The sequence below is a fragment of the Canis lupus genome, chromosome 6 (assembly GCF_003254725.2).
Source record: "Canis lupus dingo isolate Sandy chromosome 6, ASM325472v2, whole genome shotgun sequence".
NCBI classification, from domain to species: Eukaryota; Metazoa; Chordata; class Mammalia; order Carnivora; family Canidae; genus Canis; species Canis lupus.
The window spans coordinates 68,700,042-68,726,666 of record NC_064248.1 but is presented as its reverse complement, the minus strand read 5'-3'; the positions used below and the strand labels follow the sequence as shown (position 1 = coordinate 68,726,666).

Below are 26,625 nucleotides of genomic sequence, written 5' to 3'. Positions count from 1 at the left end.
GAGTCAGCTAGCATTTCTCTCCCTCTGCTGCCACTCACAGTCTCCCTCTCTCTCAAATAAATAGGTAAATCTTAAAAAAGATAATAACATTAAATTATTCTTGAATCCTTTTTTTTTTTTTCTCTTATCTTTAAATGTCCTCCTTTAAGCAATTACAGTAGTTTGGGCTCATTGTATTTGGAATTAGGCAGTCAATGGCCTTACTTTATAGTAGTCGATGATTACTATAAGAACATGTTGGCTTGTTTTATACATTTCCTAATACCTAACGTTTGATAGGTTGCAATACAGTCTTTGAATCATAGTTAAATCACCGTAGCAGTGGTTTAATTATTAGGACTTTATGAACGCATTGTACTATAAAGATATTTGATAGTTTGGATAAGGTACTGATTTGAATTAAATAAAACAGTTGGAGAGCTAAACTTGCTAGATAATCAGTTTATTGCAGTTTTGGCTAAGATTCTAACAATTCAGTGAAATAGCCTGTGTTCTTCTTTCCTGCCTCTCCTCTGCGCTACATTTTTTTTCTTTGTAGTCCTGGTCTTGTTCTGAGGAACTGTTGGTTTGACTGTAGCCACAGACTACTTCCAAGGGATTCTGATGCCTTCTCTCACTACTTACGAGAGGAGAGAGGAGAAACTTTAGAATAAAGAAAACCACATAAATTCCTCATTTCCTTTTTTTTTTTTTTTTTAATTCCTCATTTCCTAGTGTTGCTTTTACTTTTAACACTGTGAAAACATATACTAAGTGAACATGGAGCCATTTTGTGTGGAGCTATTCCTACTACTTTAAATGTAAAGTATCATTTCAAAAAATACAAGTGTCTTTTTCTTAAAAAATGGAATGCTATTTTTCAACATGATTGAGGTAAAATTGACAAAATTGTAAAATATTTAAATATCACACACTGATAAATTTGATATATGTATGCATTGTAAAAAAATTCCTCCCCTTTAGTTAATTCACATCCATCACCTCACATATTTACCTTTTTTTTTTTTTAAGATAGTAAATGCTTCACGAATTTGCATGTCATTCTTGCCCAGGGGCCTTGCTCATATTTTAGTGTTATTCCATTTATAGTATATGTGTTGCTGAAGTGAACACTAGGATGCTATTTTATATGCAAAAATGGACTTTTCTTTAGTGTGCTGAAGTGAACACTAGGATGCTATTTTATATGCAAAAATGGACTTTTCTTTAGTGTGCATCTGTTAAGATTTTATTTCCCCTAAATGTACATGTGAGAGATGTATATGTGTGATATACTAAAGTTCATAGGTTGAGGTTTCTGAAAAATTGGATCATAGCACTGGTGATTAATAGGAACCTCTATATCTACACTGGCTAATAGAGTGGCCACTAGCCACATGAAAGCTAAGGGCCTGAAATGTGGCTATCTGAATTGAGATGTGTAAGTGTAAAATTCGCACTGGATTCTGAAGACTTAGTACCAAAAAGAGTGTAAAAGATCTTATCTTTATATTGATTACATGTTGTGATGATAATATCTTGGATTTATTGGGTTAAATAAAATACATTATTAAAATTAATTTTACTTTCCTTTTTACTTTTATTAAAATGTGGATTCTAGAAATCTCTACATGACATATGTGGCTCACTTTATATTTCTGTTGGACAAAGTTGCTCTAGATTATATGATTTTTCAATGTAGACTGTTATAATCAAATATCAGTTTATAAGACCCATTTAAAATGACCTAGAAGGGCACCTGGGTGGCTCAGATGGTTAAGCATCTGCCTTCCGCTCAGGTCATGATCCCGGAGTCCTGGGATGGAGCCATATCAGGCTCCCTGCTGGTTGGGAGTCAGCTTCTCCCTCTCCTGCTCCTCCCCTTGCTCACAGTTCTATCTCTTGGTATCTCTCTGTCTCAAATGAATAAGTAAAATCTTCAAAAAAGGAAAAAAAAAATAACCTAGTATTCTATAGATTTTTTTGGCTCTCTTATTCAGTATTATAAAGTAATGTAGAGGGACTCCTGGGTGGCTCAGTGGTTGAGCATCTGCCTTTGGCTAGGGGTATGATCTAGGATACGGAATCAAGTCCCACATCAGGCTCCCTGCCTGGAGCCTGCTCCTCCCTCTGCCTATGTCTCTGCCTCTCTCTCTGTGTGTTTCTTATGAATGAATAAAATCCTAAAAAATAAACAAAAAGTAATGTAGAAAACATTTTATTTTAACTAATTCCAAAATGCTAGGAAAGTATGAGATTAGCTCATTATATGTTCACCAGTCCTCTAGTAAGCTTTTCAATGACTTCTTATAAAAGAGGGTAGAAAGAAGGGCAAGTTGTTACTGGGCTATTTTATTAGGATGCTTTTTTTTTTTTTTAACAAGGAAAACCTTGTGGGAAGGAAATATTTTTTTTCTTTTTCTCTCTTTCTCTCTCTTGTTTTTTTTCTTGAGTTGGCCCCATGCGCGTACAACATGGGTTTGAACTCCTGACCCTGAGATCAAGAATCACATGCTTACCAACTGAGCCAGCTAGGCGCTCCAAGATGCATTTTAATATCATCACAGAATAAAATCAGTTCTACACTCCCCAAAAAAGAATTTATTTTTTAAGTTTTTACTTATTAAGTAATCTCTAAACCCAACTTGGGTTTTGAACACAAAACCCCAAGGTTAAGGGATCCCTGGGTGGCTCAGCGGTTTAGTACCTGCCTTCAGCCCAGGGCATGATCCTGGAGTCCCGGGATCAAGTCTTAAATCGGGCTCCCTGCATGGAGCCTGCTTCTCCCTCTGCCTGTGTCTCTGCCTCTCAGTCTCTCTCTCTCTCTTTCTCTCTCTCTCTCTGTCTCTCATTAATAAATAAATAAAATCTTAAAAAAAAAAAACCCAAGGTCAAGAGTTGCACACTCCACAGACTGAGCCAGCTAGGTGCTCCTGTACTTTTAAATTTTGTTGTAAACCTTTTCTTTTGTAAAGACTATTAAATCAATAAAATTATATGTGTATATTCTATTACAGTGCTTTCTGCAGGGAATGTATTATAAGATCAAGCAATGATGCAGTATTGAAACTTGGGGAGTTACCAATATAACTATAGTGATAAAGTGCTGGGAAATTCCAGTGGTACAGACAATAGTCCAAGGAGAATGATGACTGATAAAAACTCTTGTTCTTTTTATTGTAGTTTGATATCTTCTACTGTTGCTCTTGAAGCTTACAAATACCAATGAAACTTTGTCAAGAACACTGTCCTTAGAAACAAGAAAATAATTTCACTAGCTTCAAAGTAAACTGACACTTAAGGAATATCAAATACATTTTAAAAGAAAGTTTGTTTGGGGGGCACCTGGACAATCTAGTTGGTAGAGAATGTGACTTGATTTTGGGGTTGTGAGTTTGATCCCCACATTGGACAGAGTTTACTTTAAAAATTAAGATTGTTGGGATCCCTGGGTGGCGCAGCGGTTTGGCGCCTGCCTTTGGCCCAGGGCGCGATCCTGGAGACCCGGAATCGAATCCCACATCGGGCTCCCGGTGCATGGAGCCTGCTTCTCCCTCTGCCTATGTCTCTGCCTCTCTCTCTCTCTCTATCATAAATAAATAAATAAATAAAAATAAATAAAAATAAAAATTAAGATTGTTTCAAAGACCTAATGAATTAGCCCTTTTTAAAGAACATGAAAGAAGAGAAGTAATCAAGTTAAAAAATGACATTCAGGGGCAGCCCTGGTGGCTCAGCGGTTTAGCGCCACCCTCAGCCCAGGGCGTGATCCTGGAAACCTGGGATCGAGTCCCACATTGGGCTTCCTGCATGGAGCCTGCTTCTCCCTCTGCCTGTGTCTCTGCCTCTCTCTCTCTCTCTCTCTGTCTCTATGAATGAATTAATAAAGTCTTTAAAAAAAATGGCATTCAAAACTTAACAATCTGACTGTAAGTTTTTTTGTCAGCTCCCTAATATGAGCCTTCCTAGATCCTATGCTTTAATCTGACCCGTTTTGTTTTGTTTTGTTTTGTTTTTTGTTTTATATCTCACATACATTTTATGTTCTTTTCCTCTGGGCTCTGTCTTGATCCAGATTGAAAACCCTCCCCATGCTCCTCTCTCTTTCTAAATTCTATCAATCCTTCAAGACCCTGCTCATATTTTTCTTTTATAAAACTTTCCTTTTTTTTTTTTTTTTAAATTTATGATAGTCACACACAGAGAGAGAAAGGCAGAGACATAGGCAGAGGGAGAAGCAGGCTCCATGCACTGGGAGCCCGACGTGGGATTCGATCCCAGGTCTCCAGGATCGCGCCCTGGGCCAAAGGCAGGCGCTAACCGCTGCGCCACACAGGGATCCCTTATAAAACTTTCCTATACCCACTACTCCAGCTCAAGATGAGCATATAATTAATGTTTTTATATATTTTCTTTTTGTAAACGCTTTCGCATATTTTCTCATTCTTTATAGATATAGATGATGTTTTATAGAATCAGGGAACCGAGCCTCAGATAAATAGTCCTTTTTCCAGAACTTCATAGAGATTACTAAATTGCAAAGCTAAGAATGTTAGAACCAACTCCTCTTATTCTGAGTTTCACCATCTTTTCTCCGTGGCTGAATGGTTCTTTAAATCCTGTAACAGTTGCATAACACCCTTACTTAAAGCTATTAATTTTTTACTCTATTTGTATCAAACTATTTAACTGGATTGTTAGCTGCAGGCTTGAAAAGGGATATGTACAGATTGTACATGAGAAAGGGAATAAATGCAAAAGGTCAAGAGAGCTGAATACATTTCTTGATAATAGAATAAAAGAGGTCATTAAGAGTTCTTTACCAGTCCATTTGCTTTTCTGAAAGCGTGGTACCTTTTTTTTTTTTTTAAGATTTATTTATTTATGATAGACATAGAGAGAAAGAGAGAGGCAGAGACACAGGAGGAGGGAGAAGCAGGCTCCATGCAGGGAGCCGGACGCGGGACTCGATCCTGGGACTCCAGGATCGCGCCCTTGGCCAAAGGCAGGCGCTAAACTGCTGAGCCACCCAGGGATCCCCGCATGATACCTTTTTAAAACTGATACCTAGACTTACTCCTTTTCCTCTACCTTAGTGCCAAATTTTTAGTATAATTCTTTTTTATTTTATTTTATTTATTAATGAGAGACAGAGAGGCAGAGACATAGGCAGAGAGAGAAGTGGACTCCATGAAGGGAGCCCAATGCAGGACTCAATCCCAGGACTCCGGGATCACCCCCTGGGCCCAAGGCAGATACTCAACCACTGAGCCACCCAGGTGTCCCCAAAATTTTAGTATAATTCTTAAAGCAAAGCTAAACATCCAGGTCTTCCCTGACCATCCTGGCTAAAGTAACTCCTCTCCATCAAATCCCTGTCTTAGAAACATTTAAAAATTTTCTTAGAGTGGGATCCCTGGATGGCTCAGTGGTTTGGCGCCTGCCTTTGGCCCAGGGCACGATCCTGGAGACCCGGGATCGAGTCCCATGTTGGGCTCCCGGCATGGAGCCTGCTTCTCCCTCCTCCTGTGTCTTTGCCTCTCTCTCTCTATGTCTATCATAAATAAATAAATTTTAAAAAATAATAATTTTCTTAGAAACATTTCTAAAAATTTTTAAAGATTTTATTTATTTATTCATGAGAGACAGAGAGGGAGAGAGGCAGAGACACAGGCAGAGGGAGAAGCAGGCTCCATGCAGGGAGCCTGATATGGGACCCAATTCCAGGTCTCCAGGATCATGCCCTGGGCCGAAAGCAGGCACTAAACCGCTGAGCCACCCAGTCTGCCCTATTAACTTGATCTTGATTATCTTCGCCCACTGGAATATGAGTTGAATGAAAGTAAGAATGCTATCTATCTAGTTTATAGCACATAGTAAGCACTCAGTAAGTATTTGCTGAATGAGACACTTCATTCATGGGGAATGTTCACTATGATAACATCCATCCTTTAAAACAAGTTTTAGGGACGCCTGGGTGGCTCAGCGGTTGAGCATCTGCCCTCAGCTCAGGGCGTGATCCCAGGATCCAGGATCAAGTCCCATCCGGCTCCCTGTGAGGAGCCTGTTTCTCCCTCTGCCTGTGCCTCTCCCTGTGTGTCTCTCATGAATAAATAAATAAAACCTTAAAAAAAAAACAAGTTTTATAGTACTCACCAAATACTATACAACTGCCTATTCTAAATATGAGTCCAAATTAACTGCAATTACCTGAAGGACACCTTATAGTTAAGAAAAAAGATTTCTAGAGCAATTTAAATAGGGTTTAATGTCTAAAGACACTTGCCTTAAGTTTACTTATTCTCTTATAACCTAGATATCGAGTAAGAAAAGAATCTCTTCAATATTTTTCTATTTTATTTACCTAATGATAAATTTGTATTTGAAATGATGACATTTTTAGGTATTGTAACTTACACTCAAAGTCTGAGATCTTTCCACAGGAATGAAAATTTAGCCTCTTGAGTTCCAAACTTACAACAGAAACTGCAGCAACAGGAACTAAGGCTGGAAAGGTCTGACTCTAAAATCAAAGATACATATATTAAGGAGCAGCTGACAGGCTCAGTCAGTAGACCATGTGACTCCTGATGCGACTCCAGGTCGTAAGTTCAAGCTCCTCGTTGGGTGTAAAGTTACTCAAAAAACAACAAAACAAAATTTTGAGAATACATTTTTCCCTTTTACTTTTAAATTTTTAAGTAGATGTATTTTTTTAGAGCAGCTTTAAGTAGCAAAAATTGAGTAGAACGTAGAGTTTTCCCATAAACATCCACCCCACCCCATTATCAATATCTTCCACTAGATGGAACATTTATTTACAACTAATGAACTTATATTGATACATCATTATCACCCAGAGTCTGTAATTTACATTATGGTACACTTTTGGTGTTGTACATTTTATTATTTTGGACAAATGTATGATGACATGTACCCACAATTTCAGTATCATACAGATTAGTTTCACTCCCCTAAAAATCCTCTGTACTCTACCTATTTACCCATCCCTTCCCAGTAACCCCTGACAACCCCTACTTTTTTTTTTTTTTTACTGTCTCCATAGTTTTACCTTTTCCAGAATGTCATACAGTATATGGCCTTTTCAGACTAGTTTCTTTCACTTAGTAATATGCATTTACAGTCCCTCCAGTGTCTTTTCCTGGCTTGCTAACTCATTTCTTTTTCGTACTGAATAATACTTTATTGTCTGAAAGACCATAGTTTATCACATTCATTCACCTACTAGAAGACATCTTGGTTACTCCCAAGCTTCCAAGTTTGGGCAATTATGAATGAGGCTGCTATAAACATCCATGTGCAAGTTTTTGTGTAGACCTAGGTTTTTAATTCCTTTGAGTAAATACCAAGAAACATGATTGTGTTTAGGATCTATGATAAGTGTAGTTTTTCTAAGAAACCACCAAATTATCTTCCAAAGTGTACCATTTTGCATTCCCATCAACAGTGAGTGAGAATTCCTATTGCTCTACAGCTTTGCTAGCATTTGGTGTTGCCAGTGTTCTGGATTTTGGCCATTCTAATAGCTATGTTGTGGTATCTTTGTCTTTATTTGCATTTCACTGACGACATTTGATATGGAGCATCTTTTCATGTGCCATCTGTATCTTTTTTGGTGAGGTTTCTGTTAAGGTGTTTGGCCCATTTTTAAATTGGATTGTTTGTTTTCTTATTGTTGAGTTTTAAGAGTTCTTTATGTATTTTGGATAATAGTCCTTTATCAGATATGTCTTCCTTTTTTCCTCTCTCAAGATTTTACTTAAACTCTAAACAGGTTAGTTGACATATAGTGTAGTATTGGTTTCAGGAGTAGGATTTGGTGATTCATCACACTTATATATAAAACTCAGTGCTCATCCCAGCAAGTGGATCTCCTTAAATGCCTGTCACCCATGTAGCCCATCCCCTCTACCCACCTTTCCTCCAGCAACCCTCAGTTTGTTCTCTAGACTTAAGAGTCTCTTATGGTTTGCCTCCCTCTCTGTTTTTTTTTTTTCCCTCTCTGTTTTTATCTTATTTCATTTTTCCTTCCCTTCCCCTTTGTTCATCTGTTTTGTTTCTTAAATTCAGAAAAGTGAAATCATATGGTATTTGTCTTTTCTGATTGACTTATTTTGCTTAGCATAATACACTCTAGTTCCATCCACATTGTTGCAAATTCAGATGTCTTTTGAAATATTTTCTCCCAATCTGTGGCTTGTTTTCTCGTTCTCTTGACAAAGCCTTTCTCAGCAGAAAATTGTGATTTTAGTGCAGCCCAGCTTATCAATTCTCTCTTTCCTGAACTGTTCCTTTGGTAGTATATTTAAAAATCATTGCCAAACCCAAGGTCATGGGAACTAAGATTTTTATAGTTTTGCATTTTATACTTAGGTCTGTGATCCATTTTGAGTTAATTCTTTCTTTTTTTCTTAAAGATTTTATTTATTCATGAGAGACATAGAGGCAGAGAGAGAAGCAGGCTCCATGCAGGGTGCCCCACGTGGGACTGAATCCTGGGTCTCCAGGATCACACCCCGGGGGGGAAAAGGCAGGCACCAAACCCCTGAGTCACCCAGGCGTCCCCATTTTGAGTTAATTCTTGTGAAAGGTTTAAGGTCTGTGTCTAGATTCATTTCTTTGCAAGTAGATATCCCGTTGTTCCAGCACTATTTGTTGAAAAGACTACTTTTTCTTCAATATATTGCCTTTGCTCTTTTGTCAAAGATAAGTTGACTGTATTTATACATGTCTCTATTTCTGAGTTCTCTATTCTGTTCGATTGGTCTATTTGACTGTTTTTTAACCAATATCACAGTCTTGATTACTTTGTTTGAAATAGTCCATGTATTTGAGATTTGCATTTGAAATGCAATGAATCCTATCTATATGAAAGTTTAATGGTTTTAAATGTTAACAGAGTCAAGATGAGTAAGTAGCAAATATTAACTGGAGTAATTGGAAAAAGCCATTTATTCTTAGTTGGACCGCTGTTGTGTATGGACGTATATGCTTATAAGTAAATTTTTTTCTAGAAAAAAGTTATTCTAGTTCGTATGATGAGATTATCATCATCACAATAGTAGCTAACACTTCCATAGCCCTCACTGTGTGCCAGTCTCATTTAAGTGTATCTCATTTAATCCTCACAACAGCCCTATGAAGTATATATTAACACTAATCTCATTTGACATATGAGGAAACTGAGGCTCAGAAAAGTTAAGTTCAAGGCCACACAGCTATTAAGTGATGTTGTCAGGACTCTAACCCAGGCTGTCTGGCTCTAAAACCTGTGTTTTTTAACGACTCTGCTATCAGTATTCCCTGGTGCCACCTTAGCAAATTTTATAACCATTATTCAGCTATCTGAAGCACTGTGAGAACAAGATGTAAAAGAGCCTCAGTTTATTTATTCTTGGATAAGAAGTATTGGGGAATAGAAGTCACAACTTACTAAAATTAATCACTTGAGAAATTTCTGAACTAAATGTACCTATTTAAGAATTAAATTAAAAAAAAAGAATTAAATATTGACAGATAAAGCTTCCAACAGGAGCATTGGTAAAATATTAGAAGTCATTTGTTTTTAAGTATTTAAGTGATGATCTGAATTTTAATGGTGATTTCTTTTGAGACTCTGGAAGGCATACTGTGTCTTTCTTTGTGCTAATGTATTATAAACTGAGAAATGATTTGTGAATTGGAGAAAAAAAACCTTTTGAAATTGTCTGTTAATAAAGCCAAAGTAGAAAGTGAAGATGGATGGCATCAGTTGAATGACTAGTTACATACTTTTAAGATTTTTTTTGTGTATGATAAAGTACTTATTTTTAGCTCTTATTCTCTAAACATATTTAATATTTTAAATTGTGATTATACAATTGAAAAGGACTCATACTTCTGTAAAAATAACTTATCTACACTTACCGTGGAAGCATCATACTGCAAATAAGGAAGCTTTGTTAAAGTTATTGGAAAAAATATGTCATTAGGATTTTTACTTAATTCTAGGGATCCCTGGGTGGCGCAGCGTTTTAGCGCCTGCCTTTGGCCCAGGGCGTGATCCGAGACTCGGGATCGAATCCCACATCGGGCTCCCGGTGCATGGAGCCTGCTTCTCCCTCTGCCTGTGTGTCTGCCTCTCTCTCTCTCTCTCTCTATCATAAATAAATTTAAAAAAAAAAAAAGAATTTTTACTTAATTCTGGCCCATGTCTCCATAAGATAGTGACACACTTCCTCCAAATATATTATTGGGCACAAAAACTGTTAAACTCTATTAAGTAAAAAAAACTTTGATAAGCAAAATAATAAATGTCCTTAAGTTTTCTGATTTAGTTGAAAAATTAAAATCTCTTACCTTCATTTACAGATGAGTCACCCCTACCCCAGCATGAGAACTTGACCTTGTAAATTGTAAATATTAAGATGAAAAACCTATTTGTAATTCTTTCTTTTATTTCTCTTTCTTTTCTTTTATTTATTTATTTATTTATTTATTTATTTATTTATTTATTTATTTATTTATTTATTTTTAAAGTAAGCTCTACACTCAATGTGGGGCTTAAACTCATGACCCCAAGATCAAGAGTCACATGTGCCAACTGAGCCAGCCATATATATAAAAAATACCTATACCTATAAAATCATATAAGCAGGACTTATGTGATTTTTAAACGGTATTTCAAATAGACTATTATGTAGTCTTCTTGGCTTTGTTTTTTTTTGTTTTGTTTTGTTTTTGTTTTTTTTACTTTTAAAAATATTAAATGAGACTTGTTTATATCTCAACTCCATTTTCCCTAAAAACTGTCGCTACTTTTTTCCATTTACATACTCTATTTTTGTCATTATAATTATTTATAGGGATGAAATTATCAGACACCCACATTAAAAAAAAAAAAATAACACGGGCAGCCCCCGTGGCGCAGCGGTTTAGCACCGCCTGCAGCCCAGGGCGTGATCCTGGAGACCCGGAATCGAATCCTACATCGGGCCCCCTGCATGGAGCCTGCTTCTCCCTCTGCCTGTGTCTCTGCCTCTCTCTCTAGCTGTGTCTCTATGAATAAATAAATTAAAAAAAAAACAACAGCCTTTAAAAAAAAATAACACTACACTCTTAGATGAAAAAAATTTAGTGTAAAGTGATTGTGTAATGGATTTTTAACCCCTAAGTGGTAGAGGAGACAGCTCAGTTTGAAAAAGAAAATGTAAGAGTAAAATTTCTCTAAAGTACTATGTAGTTTAGTAATTATATCTATCCACTACCCTATTGCATCGAATTGCAAGGAGTATAATGGTATATTTGATAGTTTTTTTCTTTGCATTATTTCTAGGGACATATTTCCAGGTATGGTATTTACAGAGATTTTAAAATCATTTTGAATAATTTTTCCCAGGGTCTCCTGGATGACTCCGTTGGTTAAGTGTCTGACTCTTGATCTCAGCTCAGGTATTGAGCACAGGGTCATGAGTTCAAGCCTGGTGTTGGCTCTACACTGGAGCCTACTTAAAAGAGGAAAACATGTTCCCAAATAGTTTTAAAATTATTTTTATTATTTTTTATATTTATATTGTTTATTTTATTATTTATTTATTTTTAATGGATAAATGGGTATTTATTTCATTATTACCCATTTTGAACTATCAGTTTACATCACATATACTTTTTTTGTGTATCTGTATATCTCACTGTATTAGTTTCCTAGGGCTGCTAAAACAAATTGTCACAAAGGAGACATCTTAAAACAACAGAAATTGATTCTCACACTTCTGGCAGCTAAACCAAGATATGGGTAGAGCCATGCTCCTTTCAAAGGCTCTGAGAGATAATCCTAGGAGAGTAATATATATAGATCTACACATTTCAGGTATAACTTTTCTGCTTATTTGAGTGTCTCTCATCCTTTTAAAATAAAAATGTAGTGGATTTTATTTTATTTTTATTTTTTAATTTTTAAGTAGGCTCCACACTCATCATGGAGACCAACTTAGGGCCTGAACTCCCAACCCTGAGATCAAGATCTGAGCTGAGATTAAGAGTTGGACACTTGGGGTGCCTGGGTGGCTCCATGGTTGAAAGTCTGTGTTCGACTCAGGTCGTGATCCACAGTCCTGGGATTGAGTCCTGCATCAGGCTCCCCACAGGAAGCCTGCTTCTCCCTCTGCCTATGTCTCTGCCCCTCTCTGTGTATGTCTCATGAATAAATAAATAAAATCTTAAAAAAAAAAAAAAGTTGGATACATAGCCAACTGAGCCGTCTAGGTGCCCAATGAATTTTAGCTCTTAAAAAAAAAAAAAAAAAAAAGAATGTTTTCCTTTGGTAGCCTGAATGTACTGTCCTTTTTTCCTGGGCCTACCTTGTTTCCTGGGCTGCATGTTGCTTTTCTGTTCACTTGACATAGAAGGGCAGTGGAGGGGTTGTCAGGTTCACTGGGCTCTGGGTATGAGTTGGCCTTGATCGCCCCCAACCTCCTCCTGATACTGCTACATTTATTTTCTTTATTGAAGTATAGTTGACATACAATGTTGCATTAGTTTCAGGTCTACAACATGATGATTCAGCAACTCTATAGTTATGTTCACCACAAGTGTAGCTATTATCTGTTACTATACAATGCTATTATAATACCATCAACTGTATTCTCTGTGTTTAACTTTCATCTTTGTGATTTATTCATTCCATACATATAATATCTTCCTTAACCATTCATCTATGAATGGACACCTAGGTTGCTTCCATATCTTGGCTATTGTAAAATAATGCTGTAATGAACTTGTGGGTGCATATATCTTTTTGAATTCGTGTTTTGTTTCCTTTGAATAAATACCCAGTAGTGGAATTACTGGGTTGTGTGGCATTTCTATTTTTAAATTTTTGAGGAAGCTCCATACTGTTTTCTACAGTGGCTGCACCAATATACATTCCTACCAATAGTGCACAAGGGTTCCCTTTTCTCCACATCCTCACCAACATTTGTTTTTTCCTGTCTTTTTGATATTAGCCATTCTGACTGGTGTGAAGTAGTATCTCATTGTAGTTTTGATTTGCATTTTTTCATGTGTCTGTTGGCATTGTTTCCAAATGTCTGAAAGAATTATTTACTCATTTGATCAAAAACTAGCTAGATTTTTTAAATTATTTAAAGTCTTCAAATTATAATTGCTTCTTTATTAACTTGAAATTTCAAAGTTGAGGTGAATTCTTGCTTTTCAAATTTAGCACTGTGATTCTTTTTTGTGTGTATGATACTTGAAGAAATATGAAAATCCTTTATCATCCTTCTCTATATGTGGAAAGTCAGATTTGTTTCCATTTGTTAAGCTATAATGCATTTCTTGGAAATGTGAAAGATCTAGCCTTTGGGTTCTAGATTTTTTTTTTTAAAGATTTTATTTATTTATTCATGATAGACATAGGGGGAGAGAGAGGCAGAGACACAGGCAGAGGGAGAAGCAGGCGCCATGCAGGGAGCCTGATGTGGGACTCGATCCCAGGTCTCCAGGATCACACCCCAGGCTGAAGGCAGCGCTAAACCGCTGTGCCACTAGGGCTGCCCTAGCCTTTGGGTTCTAAAGTCCTTTAATATGTCAAGTCCTGATAATATTTCTAGCTATCTGAAAATGATTGAATCACATAAGAATCTTTTTTTTTTTCTCCCAGCATTACCCACCAGAACAATTCAAACTTTTCATAGATAGTAATGTCAGTGTTCCTTTGGTAGTAAATATTTAAAGGAGCAATTAATTCTAGAAAAAGTGATTTTTATTACATTTTTACTATACTCTAGATGCTGATCATTGCACTGGACTTCAACTTGCTTTTTTTTTTTTTTTTTTAACTAGGAGTTTTATGATGACTTTGGATATCATCAATTTTCCCTAAGTTTTTTTTGGATTTGAATGGTTAACCTTTTGACATTGAGTATCTGTGAGACTAAAAAATTAGCTTGAATTGCCAACTGACAAACATCTGTAACCGGTAAATAGGCTAGACAGATGCTATACATTTCTGATACCAAAGTATTTTTAAAGGAGAGAGTTTTGAAAAATAGGAAATCCTAGCTGTCAAATGTACAAAGATGAACATTCTGAAAGAATTGCTGAATCATGAATGTAAAGCTGCTCGGGATATAGAGTAGATGTTCCCATATCTTTAAAGGTTAACATGTGATCATTACCTTTTCATCATACTCTAAACATATATGTACATTTACTTTTCCTTTACATGTTCTGTTTTTAAGTTTACAGATGTAAGGTATTTTATAGGGCTCTGTGCAATTCTTTTGACATTTTCTTATTAGTCCATCTTTCCATTATATTAGTAATGGGAATATTTTTGAAAAGATGACAATACAGCAGATAAAAGATGAGTAATATATATTGAAAATATTTCTCATAAGTATCCTATATATCCTATATCCTGTGTGTGCGTATTATATAATATATGTTATATATTATATAATACACACAGACATCAAAAGGGTATGTAAATGATATGACAAACTTTATTAAGAAAAAAATACAAAACTACAACAAATAAATATAAATATTAGAAAAAAAGGACTAAAAGGAAATATACTAACATTTAGCAGGGATTTCCTAAAGTGGTATGATAGGTTTTTATTTTATATTTTTTTCTTCTTTTTTATTTCTGTGTTTTCCAAAATCTTCAGCTACGAGTATTGCTATTTGTAATTAGGAAATGTGTATTTAAAAGGAAAAAATATTCTCATATCACTGCCCCATAAATAGCCTATCCAGATTTTAAGATGATCCAGTCAAGGTCTTATAAGAAACATGAGTATTTACTGTCTGTAACCTGATACTTGTCTTCTATCTTTCCTGCAGCACAAAAATTCTTTAAATAGTGACCCTAGGAATTGGGCGGAGGCCGGGAGGGAGGGAAAAGTGGGATCTCATTCTGTTTTTGCTGAAGTAACTAAAATCAGATATGAAGCTTTCACAAATAATTAGTTTGCCAGAACTATTAACTCTTGTATACTACAAAAAACTAGTTAAAACCACTAACTAGAATAACATTTAAGCCCCTTATTGCTTTTGATGTTTATAATATGTATATAACCTTTTACAATGTGAAATTGGCATATTGACTTCCTGGCATTTCTGATTGATAGACCCCAGGAATTCTAAAAAATGACACAAATTATCTGAAAATTTTAATTTAAACAACCATATTTTACTATTGTATATCTTACATTTGGATAACTTAAAATACGTAAACTAAGTTCAAGGGTACCTTTAGTTGTATAATACCTTTATTTTAACATAGGATGCTTAATGGCTATAATTATTTTTGTTGTTTTTTTCACCTACGATAGAGTAAATAAATATGTAGTTATGACCTTCTATGCTAAAATATTGTTTTCTTAATCCACTTAGCTTCTTAAAAAAGAAATAAAAATAGGAGAGCCAGAAGGAAAATGAATAGTTAATCGTGGAGGAGGAGAAAACCTAGCTCAGTACTTTGACTAGAGGCAGCTGGGGAAGTGACGTCCTGTAGCATTTGCTGTTCTAGAAAGTACAGAGACACGTAGTGAAAATGGGAGGATCTAGAAGGAGGCCGTCTCCCGTGTAGTGTATATTTATCTGTAAGTGAGCCTTTGGGGAAGGAATTAAATACAGAGACGCTGTTTGCTTGCTGCTTTAGGACAGCGAAGCTGAATTGCTGATTTGCTTTAACTTTTAAAATACCCAGCTTGGTTTATTTTTCTTGGAATTGTTGTATTGCTAAGACTGGGGACGCTGTTTTCTTTCACAAAGGAAAATCTAAGTTCATTTCAAGGCATTCGAAATGGGGAAAGACTATTATTGCATTTTGGGAATTGAAAAAGGAGCTTCAGATGAAGATATTAAAAAGGCTTACCGCAAACAAGCCCTCAAATTTCATCCGGACAAGAACAAATCTCCTCAAGCAGAGGAAAAATTTAAAGAGGTCGCAGAAGCTTATGAAGTATTGAGTGATCCTAAAAAGAGAGAAATATATGATCAGTTTGGGGAGGAAGGTAAGTATTCTGTGTATCTCCTTTGGTCTCTCCGGCTGTCTCACTCTCTTCCCCCCCCTTCTTTTTCAGCCTTCTGGTTATTGTTAAGTTAAATTCTCAGACATCAAAAGTAAAAAGACAAATAATGGATGAAAACAAGATTTCACCTTTGATCATCTGAATGAATATTATGACACAGCTGTGAATGAAATGTACCTGTTTGCCTTTTTTTATTTTGACATCTTGTAGTAATCTGCCATTAGATTTATAATGTTAACATTGTATATTTGAAAAGAAACCTTAAATTCCCCTACCCATTAATGAATTGTGTCAAAAGTCTTATGCAACCTGTTTTGTTTTCTAATGAATTTTCTGCCAGAACCAATAAAGGTCCTTCTGTCATTTAAAATTTTAAGATCGGCAGTTCAAATTCTGAGTAGTTCATGTTTTATTCACAAAAACAAAGGAAGTTTTTTGCCTTTCTGATAGCAATTTAATTTAGATTGAACAAGATAGAATCGTCTCTCTGAGAAGCAGAAGGCCCAGGCATTTAGCTCTAGTTGTTTTTGGCATTCCGCCTGGAGAGGAAAGAATTTTCCTGATGTCATAAAATACCAGAACAAGTTTTTAGCTTAATTGTAAACAGTAATTGTGTGCCAAGAAAATGAGATCTCAGAAATACAATTTTTGACCTAAAATGGCCACCTAGTTAGAACAATTATTGATTTACTTTTAGGTAACATTATTTCTTTCTTTTGAAATTTTACTATCTAGGTATAAAGGAAAGCATGACAACTTCCCTTTCCTCTCCCTGCCATACTTTTTGTTTCTTGCATTGTGAAATAGAAACTAGTTGAATACAGTAAATGGGGGTTATTAAGATTATCCTTTTATCATTCTGAATTTTACATTTTGTCCCATCACCTCCATGTAAATGTAGATATAAAATAAGACTATTTTAAATTGCTAATTAACAGCAACAACAAAAACACTTTAATCTCTACAGATGATTCTGGGATTTTCAACATTTTGAATCAGGGCTAAGTTATTTCATTATTATTTTTTTCTCTCAAAATATTCTCTTTTAAATCATTGTGGTCATGAAAACTTTATCTCTTTGCCTCCTTTACTGCATTTCACATAAAATTTTCCTAATTAGAAATATATCCTAAAATACAGTGAAGTAGTAACTACTTATTTTGAGTTAAAAAATTAAATTTTTGTAAGTAGGGTGATTGTGTAGAGGGTTTTGTTTTTTCTTTTCTTTTCTTTTCTTTTTTGTTTCATTTTTCTTTTTGATCGAGTTACCAAAAATTGCAGTTTCTGCTCTTGGTTTTGGTGTGATTAGGACCTGCAGTGTCAGGTTCCTGCAAAGTAAATATTGAAAAAATGAAAAAGGCAAATAGTGGCCAGTGGAATCCTGCTTATTCCTTACGGCCCATAGTAATCAAAATACTGTGATTTGGTTCATCTCAAAAGCGAAGCAGGATTCGGAGATACTACAATATACTCTTTCTAAAGAAGCTATTTGTAATTTTGTAAAGAAATCTATAAACGTAGAGTAACACTATACATTCCCATTAAAAAGCGGATACCCCTGCTTACACCACATCTCACCGATAGCCTCCAGTTTGTTTATTACTAAGCCATAGGATTTAGTGTTTTCTAAGGATATTTGTCTTCAGAATATTCACATCATCAAAGGATACATGACATTATCTCTCAATAGTGTTTTTCTGGAATGCTGTTTCTCTAGTTTCAGTTTTACTGATCATTATCAGTTAATGAATTTTTTAAAAATGAAAGCAGTATCATCTATGTGTCATGAATCTTTTCTTTTCTTCATTTAGATAATTGATATAAGCAATAGAGGTAATAGGGGAGTAAGTTTTTTAAAGCATTGAAATTTATTTAGAAATATCATTGTCTAGTTATTAGTTACTTAAAAAGATAGCTAGGTTAAAATTATTTGATTACTTTTTAGAAATTATTCTTCCTTTACAGAAAAGCACTATATTTACTTGCTCTTTATTCAGAATAACTCATTTATTCTTTGACAAAATCCCTTTTGGGTATACTGTTTAAATGTGGGAAAACATTTTTTTCTCTTGCCTTTCACTGGTCAGTTTGTGTCTGCAGGCCTGGCTCCGTAGCCTTAATGTGATTCTCCAGTAGTAACAAAACACTGAATTTTAGGACTGTGGAGCTGTTAGTTAATTTATGTTATATACATACCCCCCCCACCCCCATTATTACACTCTCTTTCAAGGCCTGGGACAGTGGGAACAGGAACCATGAACTGAGAAGTGTATGAATTGAACATGCTGAATTTATATATTTAGAAACTAAGAGAACCAGTGATCCAGTTTATTCATGTTTTGAAAATCTCTAATAGCCACAATTTTAAAGGCTGGGTTTTAAAATATTTGGATAAAAATAGAGATGTTTTAAATTTACCATATGACCCAGCAGTTCCACTCATAGGAATCTATAAAAGAGAAATGAAAACATGGGTCCACAAAAAGACATGTATGTGAATGTTCATAGCAGCATTATTTGTAATGGCCCCAAACTGGGAACAATTAAAAAGTACTATCATTAAGTGAATGGATAAACAAAATGTGGTGTATATGTATTTGTATGTGTACACACACACACACATGAATACTGCTAGCAATTAAAAAGATTGATTTAATGAAACATTCTACAACATGGATGAACCTCAAAAACTATGCTAAATAAAAGAAGTCAGATGTCAAAGGCTACATATTCTATGGTTCCATTTACATGAAATGCATGGAAAAGGCACATTTATAGAGAAAGAAAGCAGATCAGTGAGTTACCTACTGTTAGAAGTGGGAGCAGGAGTTAGCTGTAGATAGAAACTAGAGAACCCGTTGGGTTAGTAGAAATGATCTATAACTGGACTGTGATGATGGCTGCACAATTCTACAACTTTACTAAAATCACTGAATTATATATTTTCAATGGATTAATTTTATAGTGTATAATAAGTAAACCTATTTTTTTAAATAGAGACATGTTTTCCATAGTTGAATCATTTGAAAACAAAAAAACCACAACTACAGAAATTTAAAATTGGGTTTTGAACATGTCTTCTCCAAAAAGTTTTAGGTTTAGTTCTGATTTGCTCAGTGGATGTCAACCGAAGTTTCTGTAAAAGACTAAAAGGAAAAAAAAAGACTTCCAGTAACACATCCTTACAGTATCCTAGTTCTCTAACTAGGATTTCTTTTTCTTTAAGCCTTTTTTGGTTTGTAGTTTACTCAATAACTTTAACTACTGAAAGGTAGTATTTATATGATCAAACTTGTGTTTAGTATATTAATCTTTATACCAGCTTGTTCCTTCAGTTCTTTAGTTTATGTATTTAATCAACTGGATCTTTTTATTTTTAAAAATAAGTTGGATTTTTGTGAGTCAAAACTGCTTAAAGGATCTCATTATGCTAGTAATTCTGTAAGTCTTGCTCTAAATCTAGATTTTTACATATCAGATCTTTCTAAAGTGAGAGTTATTAAAGTCCTATAATTTTTTCTTTGAAATCCTAATTCTTCTCCAATGCTGCTTCTTTTGACAAACTTTCAACTAGTGGAAATCTGGTTATAGATAGTATACTGAACACATATTTATTTTTGGATTGCAAATTGGTTGGTGGGTTGGTTGGTTTTAAATAATAGTAATCTTGCTACAGCATAGGCAAATGTTGATTCTTGAACATATTCCTTGATCACACAAAGTGATGATGGTGTCTAGAAAGTATCTTGGAGACCAGAGGGAATGCAGTTGAATAATAACGTTTTCCATAAGCAGTCAAAATGTATGTAATAGAGCATTGACTGTATAGTTGATAACACGCCTATTATAATTCAAGTGCTGGGCGATGCAAGCGATACTTGCATAATAATTCATATTATATTGTTGTGAATTTTGGTAGGATTTCCATAGTCGTTAGAGTAGCTTTGTCTTTTATCAAAGCTATGTACTTGACTGTTTAATGTCAAGGAAGACCTCAAAGCTTCATTGGTGGCTTTTTGTCAGCTTTGATAAATGTCACTTCAGACTGTGTCAGTCTTCTCAGGGACTCTGTAATCCTGATTGAGTTAGGATTTTTGGCAGAGGAGGAAGAGGTTTTAGGGAAAAGCCAAACCCATAATGTAATAACTTAAAATGTTATTCCTTCTTTTCATGGATTTACTATGAGTCTAAAACATTTAGATCTTGTCTTGTAGAGAGTTAGATTGGGCAAGCTAACTTACTTAATTTATATAATTAACTCAAACTTACTCAATTTATATTATTAACTCTCTATTAAACTATTATATTCTATTATATTTGTGGGATGTGAGATGAAATGGTTGAAGTAATTTCAGCATTGGTTTAGTCACATTGGTCATGACCTTGAGTTATATCCTTAACCTGTCATTTATAAAAATCTATCACTAGTTTTTTTTTTAACATTTGGAGTTATGACTGTACCACTAAAGTTTACATATAAAAAAGAAGTTTTGTATGAGCTGCATGTTAAAAGTCCTTGTTCAACTTATACTTATCATTCTGTCTCTATAAGGCCTATCCTAACTGCTCTTTGGATATATCATTCAATACATATTTTGATAGTGTTCAGGTTATTAGACTTTTCTTGGTCTCTCCAGATTTCTATTCATGGATGAAGTTAAAAATGTAAACACCAGGGCAGTCCAGGTGGCTCAGCGGTTTAGCTCTGCCTTCAGTCCAGGGTGTGATCCTGGAGACCTGGGATCAGGTCCCGATTCCAGCTGCCTGCATGGGGCCTGCTTCTCCCTCTGCCTGTGTCTCTGCCTCTTTCTCTCTCTGTGTCTCTCAAGAATAAATAAAATCTTAAAAAAATATGTAAACATCAGCTGAACTGTTGGCTGAAATAGGATATATGTGTGCTTTTTAATGGAGGAAGCCAAATAGAATAAAACATGCAAAACTAAATCTCTGAAAGCATGCTGAGTATAATTTTTTTTATTAAATCTCATATGTGTGTGTATGTGTATGACTATACTTTATATTGCTTGCTTTTGCCTATCCTGACACTCAAGATACCTTTTAAAGTTTAAATAGACTTTAAGAACTAGTTCATTCTGTATTCAATAAACACTAGCATCTATCATTTTCAGCCCTGTATACATGAGCAATGCAAAAATGAATAAAATGTATTTCCTGCCCTCAAATTACTGTTTGAAAGTATTAGAATCTCTTAGTTTAGTCTAATGGATTTATCACAGTTTTAACATTTTTTAGATTCTCTTCCTGCTTATTTCCTTGGTCAGGAATGTCCGTAAGACTCATTCAGAAACTTTGCTACTATTGTAATGATACAAATCCTTGTCAGTATTGATCCCTTAAAAGATCACTATCTAATGTTTTTGTTTTTTAATAGAAACTTTCTTTGATATATAACAGAAAATGCTGCTTCAAACATTTGTGGTCGCTGGTGAGCTACATATTTAGGTGCACCTTGCAGAACGGTTGTCCATAATAGACAGAAATAACCAGTCCAAAGAACTTACGTGTCAATAAGGTTTACAGCACTTGATTTTAGTTTTCTTTCTACATGCTGTTGAAATTAATGCTATCACGTGGTGTGCCTAGATAAGCAATTTTGTCAGATATAATAAGGATAATAATTTTAGAGTCTAAAAAAACATTTTTCATAGGTGGTCCTATTGTTTCTTTTTCCGCTTCCTGCCACAGAAAGAGATGTATTTTAATTTATTCTTTTTTTTTTTAATTTATTCTTAAACAGTAAAAGCTGACCTGAAATAAAGCTAGTCAGTATGAATATGGTATTTTATATTATTGATAATGCTCACTGGTTAAAATGGCACTTAAAGATTTATGCATTTTGCACTGATTACCAAAGACCTATTTCAATTGACTTCTTTTGAAAACTCACATTTATATGCTTCAGTTTGTCAAGCCAGTAGCTTATGAGGTAAGAGGTTCCTGCTTTTATTTTCTTATTTATCTATGGAACAAAAATTCAGGAATAAGTTGTCATAAAGGTGGGGATTTGGAGGAAGAACTTGAAAGCTAAAAATTTAACTCAGGTTGGAATGAATGGTCAAAAGTTAGGTAGCTGTTCTGTATTTAGTAATAACAGCATGTCTGGCCAATATTAATAGATTGTAACCTAAGTTGGCCAAAGCTTATTAATAATACAATTTTTGCAAGTTTAACTTTCAAGAGTTGCAAGCTTTTTTCTAATCATGTTTATCTGTTCATTTAGGGTTGAAAGGAGGAGCAGGAGGCACTGATGGGCAAGGAGGTACCTTCCGGTACACCTTTCATGGCGATCCTCATGCCACATTTGCAGCATTTTTTGGAGGTTCCAACCCCTTTGAAATTTTCTTTGGAAGACGGATGGGTGGTGGTAGAGATTCTGATGAAATGGAAGTAGATGGAGATCCTTTTAGTGCCTTTGGATTCAGCATGAATGGATATCCAAGAGACAGAAATTCTGTGGGGCCATCCCGCATCAAACAAGATCCTCCAGTTATTCATGAACTTAGAGTATCACTTGAAGAAATATATAATGGTTGTACCAAACGGATGAAGATTTCTCGGAAAAGATTGAATCCTGATGGAAGGAGTTACAGATCTGAGGACAAAATTCTCACCATCGAGATTAAAAAAGGGTGGAAAGAAGGCACCAAAATTACTTTTCCAAGGGAAGGAGATGAAACACCAACTAGTATTCCAGCAGACATTGTTTTTATCATTAAAGATAAAGATCACCCAAAATTTAAAAGAGATGGATCAAATATAATTTACACTGCTAAAATTAGTTTACGAGAGGTAAGTTAGTAGGACCTGGAATTCTGAAACCAAACAGAATTATGTGTCTGATCTTAGAGAGCTTATCTAACTAATAGATAATATTTATTAAATATTTACTACACATTATTTTTTAAATTCTCATAAGAACCCTCTAGAGGGGTACCTGGGTGGCTCAGTCGTTTAAACATCTGCCTTTGGCTCAGGTCATGATCCTCAGGGTCCTGGGATCAAACCCCACGTTGGGCTCCTACTCAACGGGGAGTCTGCTCTGCTTCTCCCTCTCCCTCTGCTGCTGCCCCTGCTTGTGCTCTCTCTCTTTCTCAAATAAAATCTAAGAAAAAAAAAGGAACCCTCCAGAGGTAGTACTACTATTATACCTCTTTTATGGATAAGATAATGTTTTCTAAGTTTAGTTAGCTATACTAACTATTTAAATGCCAACTTTAAGTGCTAACCAGATATGTAGTATGAAGCCTAACACTGGCTTATCTCTACCCAGTTTTTATAGGTATGATTTATGAGATATGCATTATAATTATAGTCTGTGTATTCGATTTTTTTCCAAATTGTTATTTGGAGTAATAATTATTATAAGAAAAGAGTTTATTTAAAATAATTTATAAGGGTACTGCTTTAATATGAGTCCTTATTTGTTCTATTTTTAGACACCATTTTTCAAATTGGATTATAATCTTGTAGATATAGCCATGTCAGTTCACTGCTTAAAATTCTTAAATGATTCCACACAGCATCTACCATAAAGGTCCAGACTTTTTTTTTTTTTTTCAGACTTTTTAGCTTAAAAGGTCATTTTAAATCTGATTTCTACCCATCAATGTTTATGCATTTCCCTAAGTTTGCTCTATTATTATCTTACATACATTTATGTCATCATCTGAGCTTTCATCTATGGAACACTGTTGCTCCTCACTCTGCCTCAAAACCTGCTACTGGTCCAATGTTTAGGTGAAGCATTCTATATACTCTCAGAAGCTAAGGGGGTTAATAAGCCGGGTACTAAAATCTCACAATTTTAGTCTCACAAAAGACTTCTGCACTTCTGTGCTAATGTTATATGTTTTATTATTACTGGTTTGCTTCTGAGTTCCTAGTGCATTCCCTGAGGTGTCTCTGTTCACAGTCCCTAAGTTCAGCATCTAGCAGGGAGGTATGGCATATATAGGCACTCAGTAAACATTTGTTGACTAACCTAATAAATGTATTTCTTATCCTAACATTATTTCTTCCAGAGAAGTAGGTAGTTGCTCTTTTTTCTGTTCTCACTCCTAAATTTCTCCCTCTTTTCTTGTCCAACTCCATCCCTGCATCCTGAATGTTATAATGGCAACCTGAAATATTCCATTTCATTTCAAGGCAATATGGAAGACATCCTTTCTTCTCTTTCCTTTTCTTTTCCTTCTTTTGTTGTATTTTGATCATGCATGTCCTAAAGGAATTTTTTAATAGGGAAAAAGTCTTATAGTTATTGATATTTTTTTGGAGGTCAAAATTTTACCTTAGTGGTTTCATCGTTCACACCCAGTTTTTTTGTGGTTGTTGTTTGAAGTTCTGAAGTTTGTTAATTTTACTTGGTCTATTTCAGGCATTGTGTGGCTGCTCAGTTAATGTGCCAACAATGGATGGAAGAACCATACCTATGTCAATAAATGATATTGTGAAACCTGGAATGAGGAGAAGAATTATTGGATATGGGCTGCCATTTCCAAAAAATCCTGACCAGCGTGGTGACCTACTTATAGAATTTGATGTGTCCTTCCCAGATACTATATCCTCATCATCCAAAGAAGTACTTAGGAAACATCTTCCTGCCTCATAGAATGAAAAACTTTGTTACCCATATTTTGATAAGGCACTGAAAATATAAAAGGACTGGCAGTTTACTGATGTAGATGTGAATTCTGTATAAAGATGTGTAAATTATTTTGAGGATTCATTAAATTGCATGAATAGAGACGGGTCAAATAAATAGGCAAAAGGGATTTTTACAGTTAGAGATGAAGAAAAAACATTCACTGTATTTTATTTCATTTCTCCCAAGTCAGAAAGTTTTAGTATTTTGCTTATGTGTAAAATTTGTTTTTGTGGAGTTAGAGGATATATTCCTAATAAAGTACTAGACTATCCAAGTACTTTATTTCTCTTATCTTTACATTGTCAGCATAATAGTTCTCATTTATAATGGAAATTTAAGTTCTTAACTAACCTACACATGTGATCTGTATTTCTAGAAAATAAAAACCCAAGTCATTTGGAAATGTGGCTAACTAGATTTAAATCTCCATCTGAAATGCTGCTATAGGGCTGGGACCCATAAAAAAATATCCTAATGCATATGTTTTACCATTTTGATTTTTAAAGTATGCTGTAGCATTTCTTGATAACACGGTTGTAATGTTCTTAAGGCAGACCTTTTCATCATAAAAAGGACATTAATGGCAAATTTATCTCCTGTGGAAATCCCAATTGCCTGAATTACTGATATTTTAGAAATAGGCTGTTTTTAAAATGCCATATGTAATTTTATGCAAGTTGACTATATATCTTGGACTTAATAAATTATAGGCACTTTTACTGTCCACTAGTTTAAAATAATTTGTTTAATAATAAATATGTTTTTAGAGGAAATATTGTTACTTGGAATTAATTTTCCAATTACACAGTCTTCTATAACTTACTCATCATATGCTATATGTATCTTATGCAATTTCCCTATAAAGAATAAACTACCATTATGGTGTTAAACCAAAATATGGGGAAAATAAACACTAACTGCTGCTTATGAATGACGCTACTACTTGTTATGCATATAAATATTTTACTTTTTCATATGTATAGATTGCATTTCTTAGGTGTTTTAATTTTTTAAATATATTTACATTTAAAAAATTATTTTGTTTTCTTTTTTTTTTTTTTTTTAACCATAGTAAGAGTAATGTCTTGAAACAAAGTTTTTGGTTCAAAAGTAGCTTTCAGGAAGATTAATCTATGTACAAGGTATACATGGATCCTATCACTGTTTAGCAGAGTACAAGTGTTCTTTTAGAAATTCAGTGAATAAGTTGCAATCACTACATACTTTATCACTTACTGCATTGTAATTGACGTGCTGTAAAGCTTACCCTTCTAAAAGAACATAGGTCATGGGGTGCCTGGGTGGCTCACTTGGTTAAGCATCTGCCTTCAGCTCAGGTTATGATCCCAGGGTCCTGGGATTGAGCCTGGCATCAGGCTTCCTGCTCGGCGAGGAGTCTGCTTTTCCCTCTCTCTCTGTGATCTCTCTCGCTCTCACTCTCTCTCAAATAAATAAAAATCTAAAACAAAAAAATCTATATAGTTCAGTGGTTAGTATATTCACAGAGTTGTTTAACCACTAAGTCCAGAACATTTTCATCACCTGAAAAAGAAACTCCTTATCTACTAGCACTCACTTTCTATTCTTCAGTGCCTGATGAGTACAAATTTTCCTGTCTGTACAGATTTGTCTATTCTGGGCATTTGGTACAAATAGGATCAAAGAATATGTGGCTTTTTTCACTTAGTTGCTTCAGCTTAGTGTGATGTTTTCAAGATATATCCATGTTGCATCATGTATCAGTACTTTGTCCTTTTTATGCCCAAATAATGTTCCATTTTGTGGAGATAACACATTTTGTTTATCTGTTAGCTGATGGGCATTTAGGTTATTTCCACTTTTTCGCTATTGTGAATAATGCTGCTAGGAACAGTTTTGTACGAGTTTTTGTGTACATAACTTCCATTTTCTTTGGTGTCTATCTTGCTGGGAATAATC

The 26,625-nt window shown here is 34.8% G+C and overlaps 1 protein-coding gene and 1 non-coding gene across 12 annotated transcripts in view; one reads left to right on the top strand and one right to left on the bottom strand.

Moving 5' to 3' along the window:
• DNAJB4 (DnaJ heat shock protein family (Hsp40) member B4) overlaps positions 1–25,618 on the top strand; it is a 44,844-nt gene extending 19,226 nt beyond the window's left edge. For 6 of the 11 annotated variants that reach the window (XM_025417929.3, XM_025417928.3, XM_025417930.3 and 3 more), the window contains 2 exons: positions 22,264–22,832; positions 24,418–25,618. In XM_025417929.3, coding sequence (XP_025273714.1) covers positions 22,398–22,832; positions 24,418–24,651 — 669 coding nt within the window. In that variant the 5' untranslated portion in view covers positions 22,264–22,397 and the 3' untranslated portion in view covers positions 24,652–25,618. Of the gene's footprint in view, positions 1–15,127; positions 16,005–22,263; positions 22,833–24,417 lie in introns of those variants that run through there. The other 5 variants (XM_049111771.1, XM_049111770.1, XM_025417924.3 and 2 more) reach the window with 2 other exon arrangements.
• LOC112641154 (U6 spliceosomal RNA) lies at positions 1,008–1,113 on the bottom strand. Its single transcript, XR_003124540.1, has one exon. It is a non-coding gene; the product is annotated as a U6 spliceosomal RNA (small nuclear RNA).
• Positions 25,619–26,625: the final 1,007 nt, after the last annotated feature.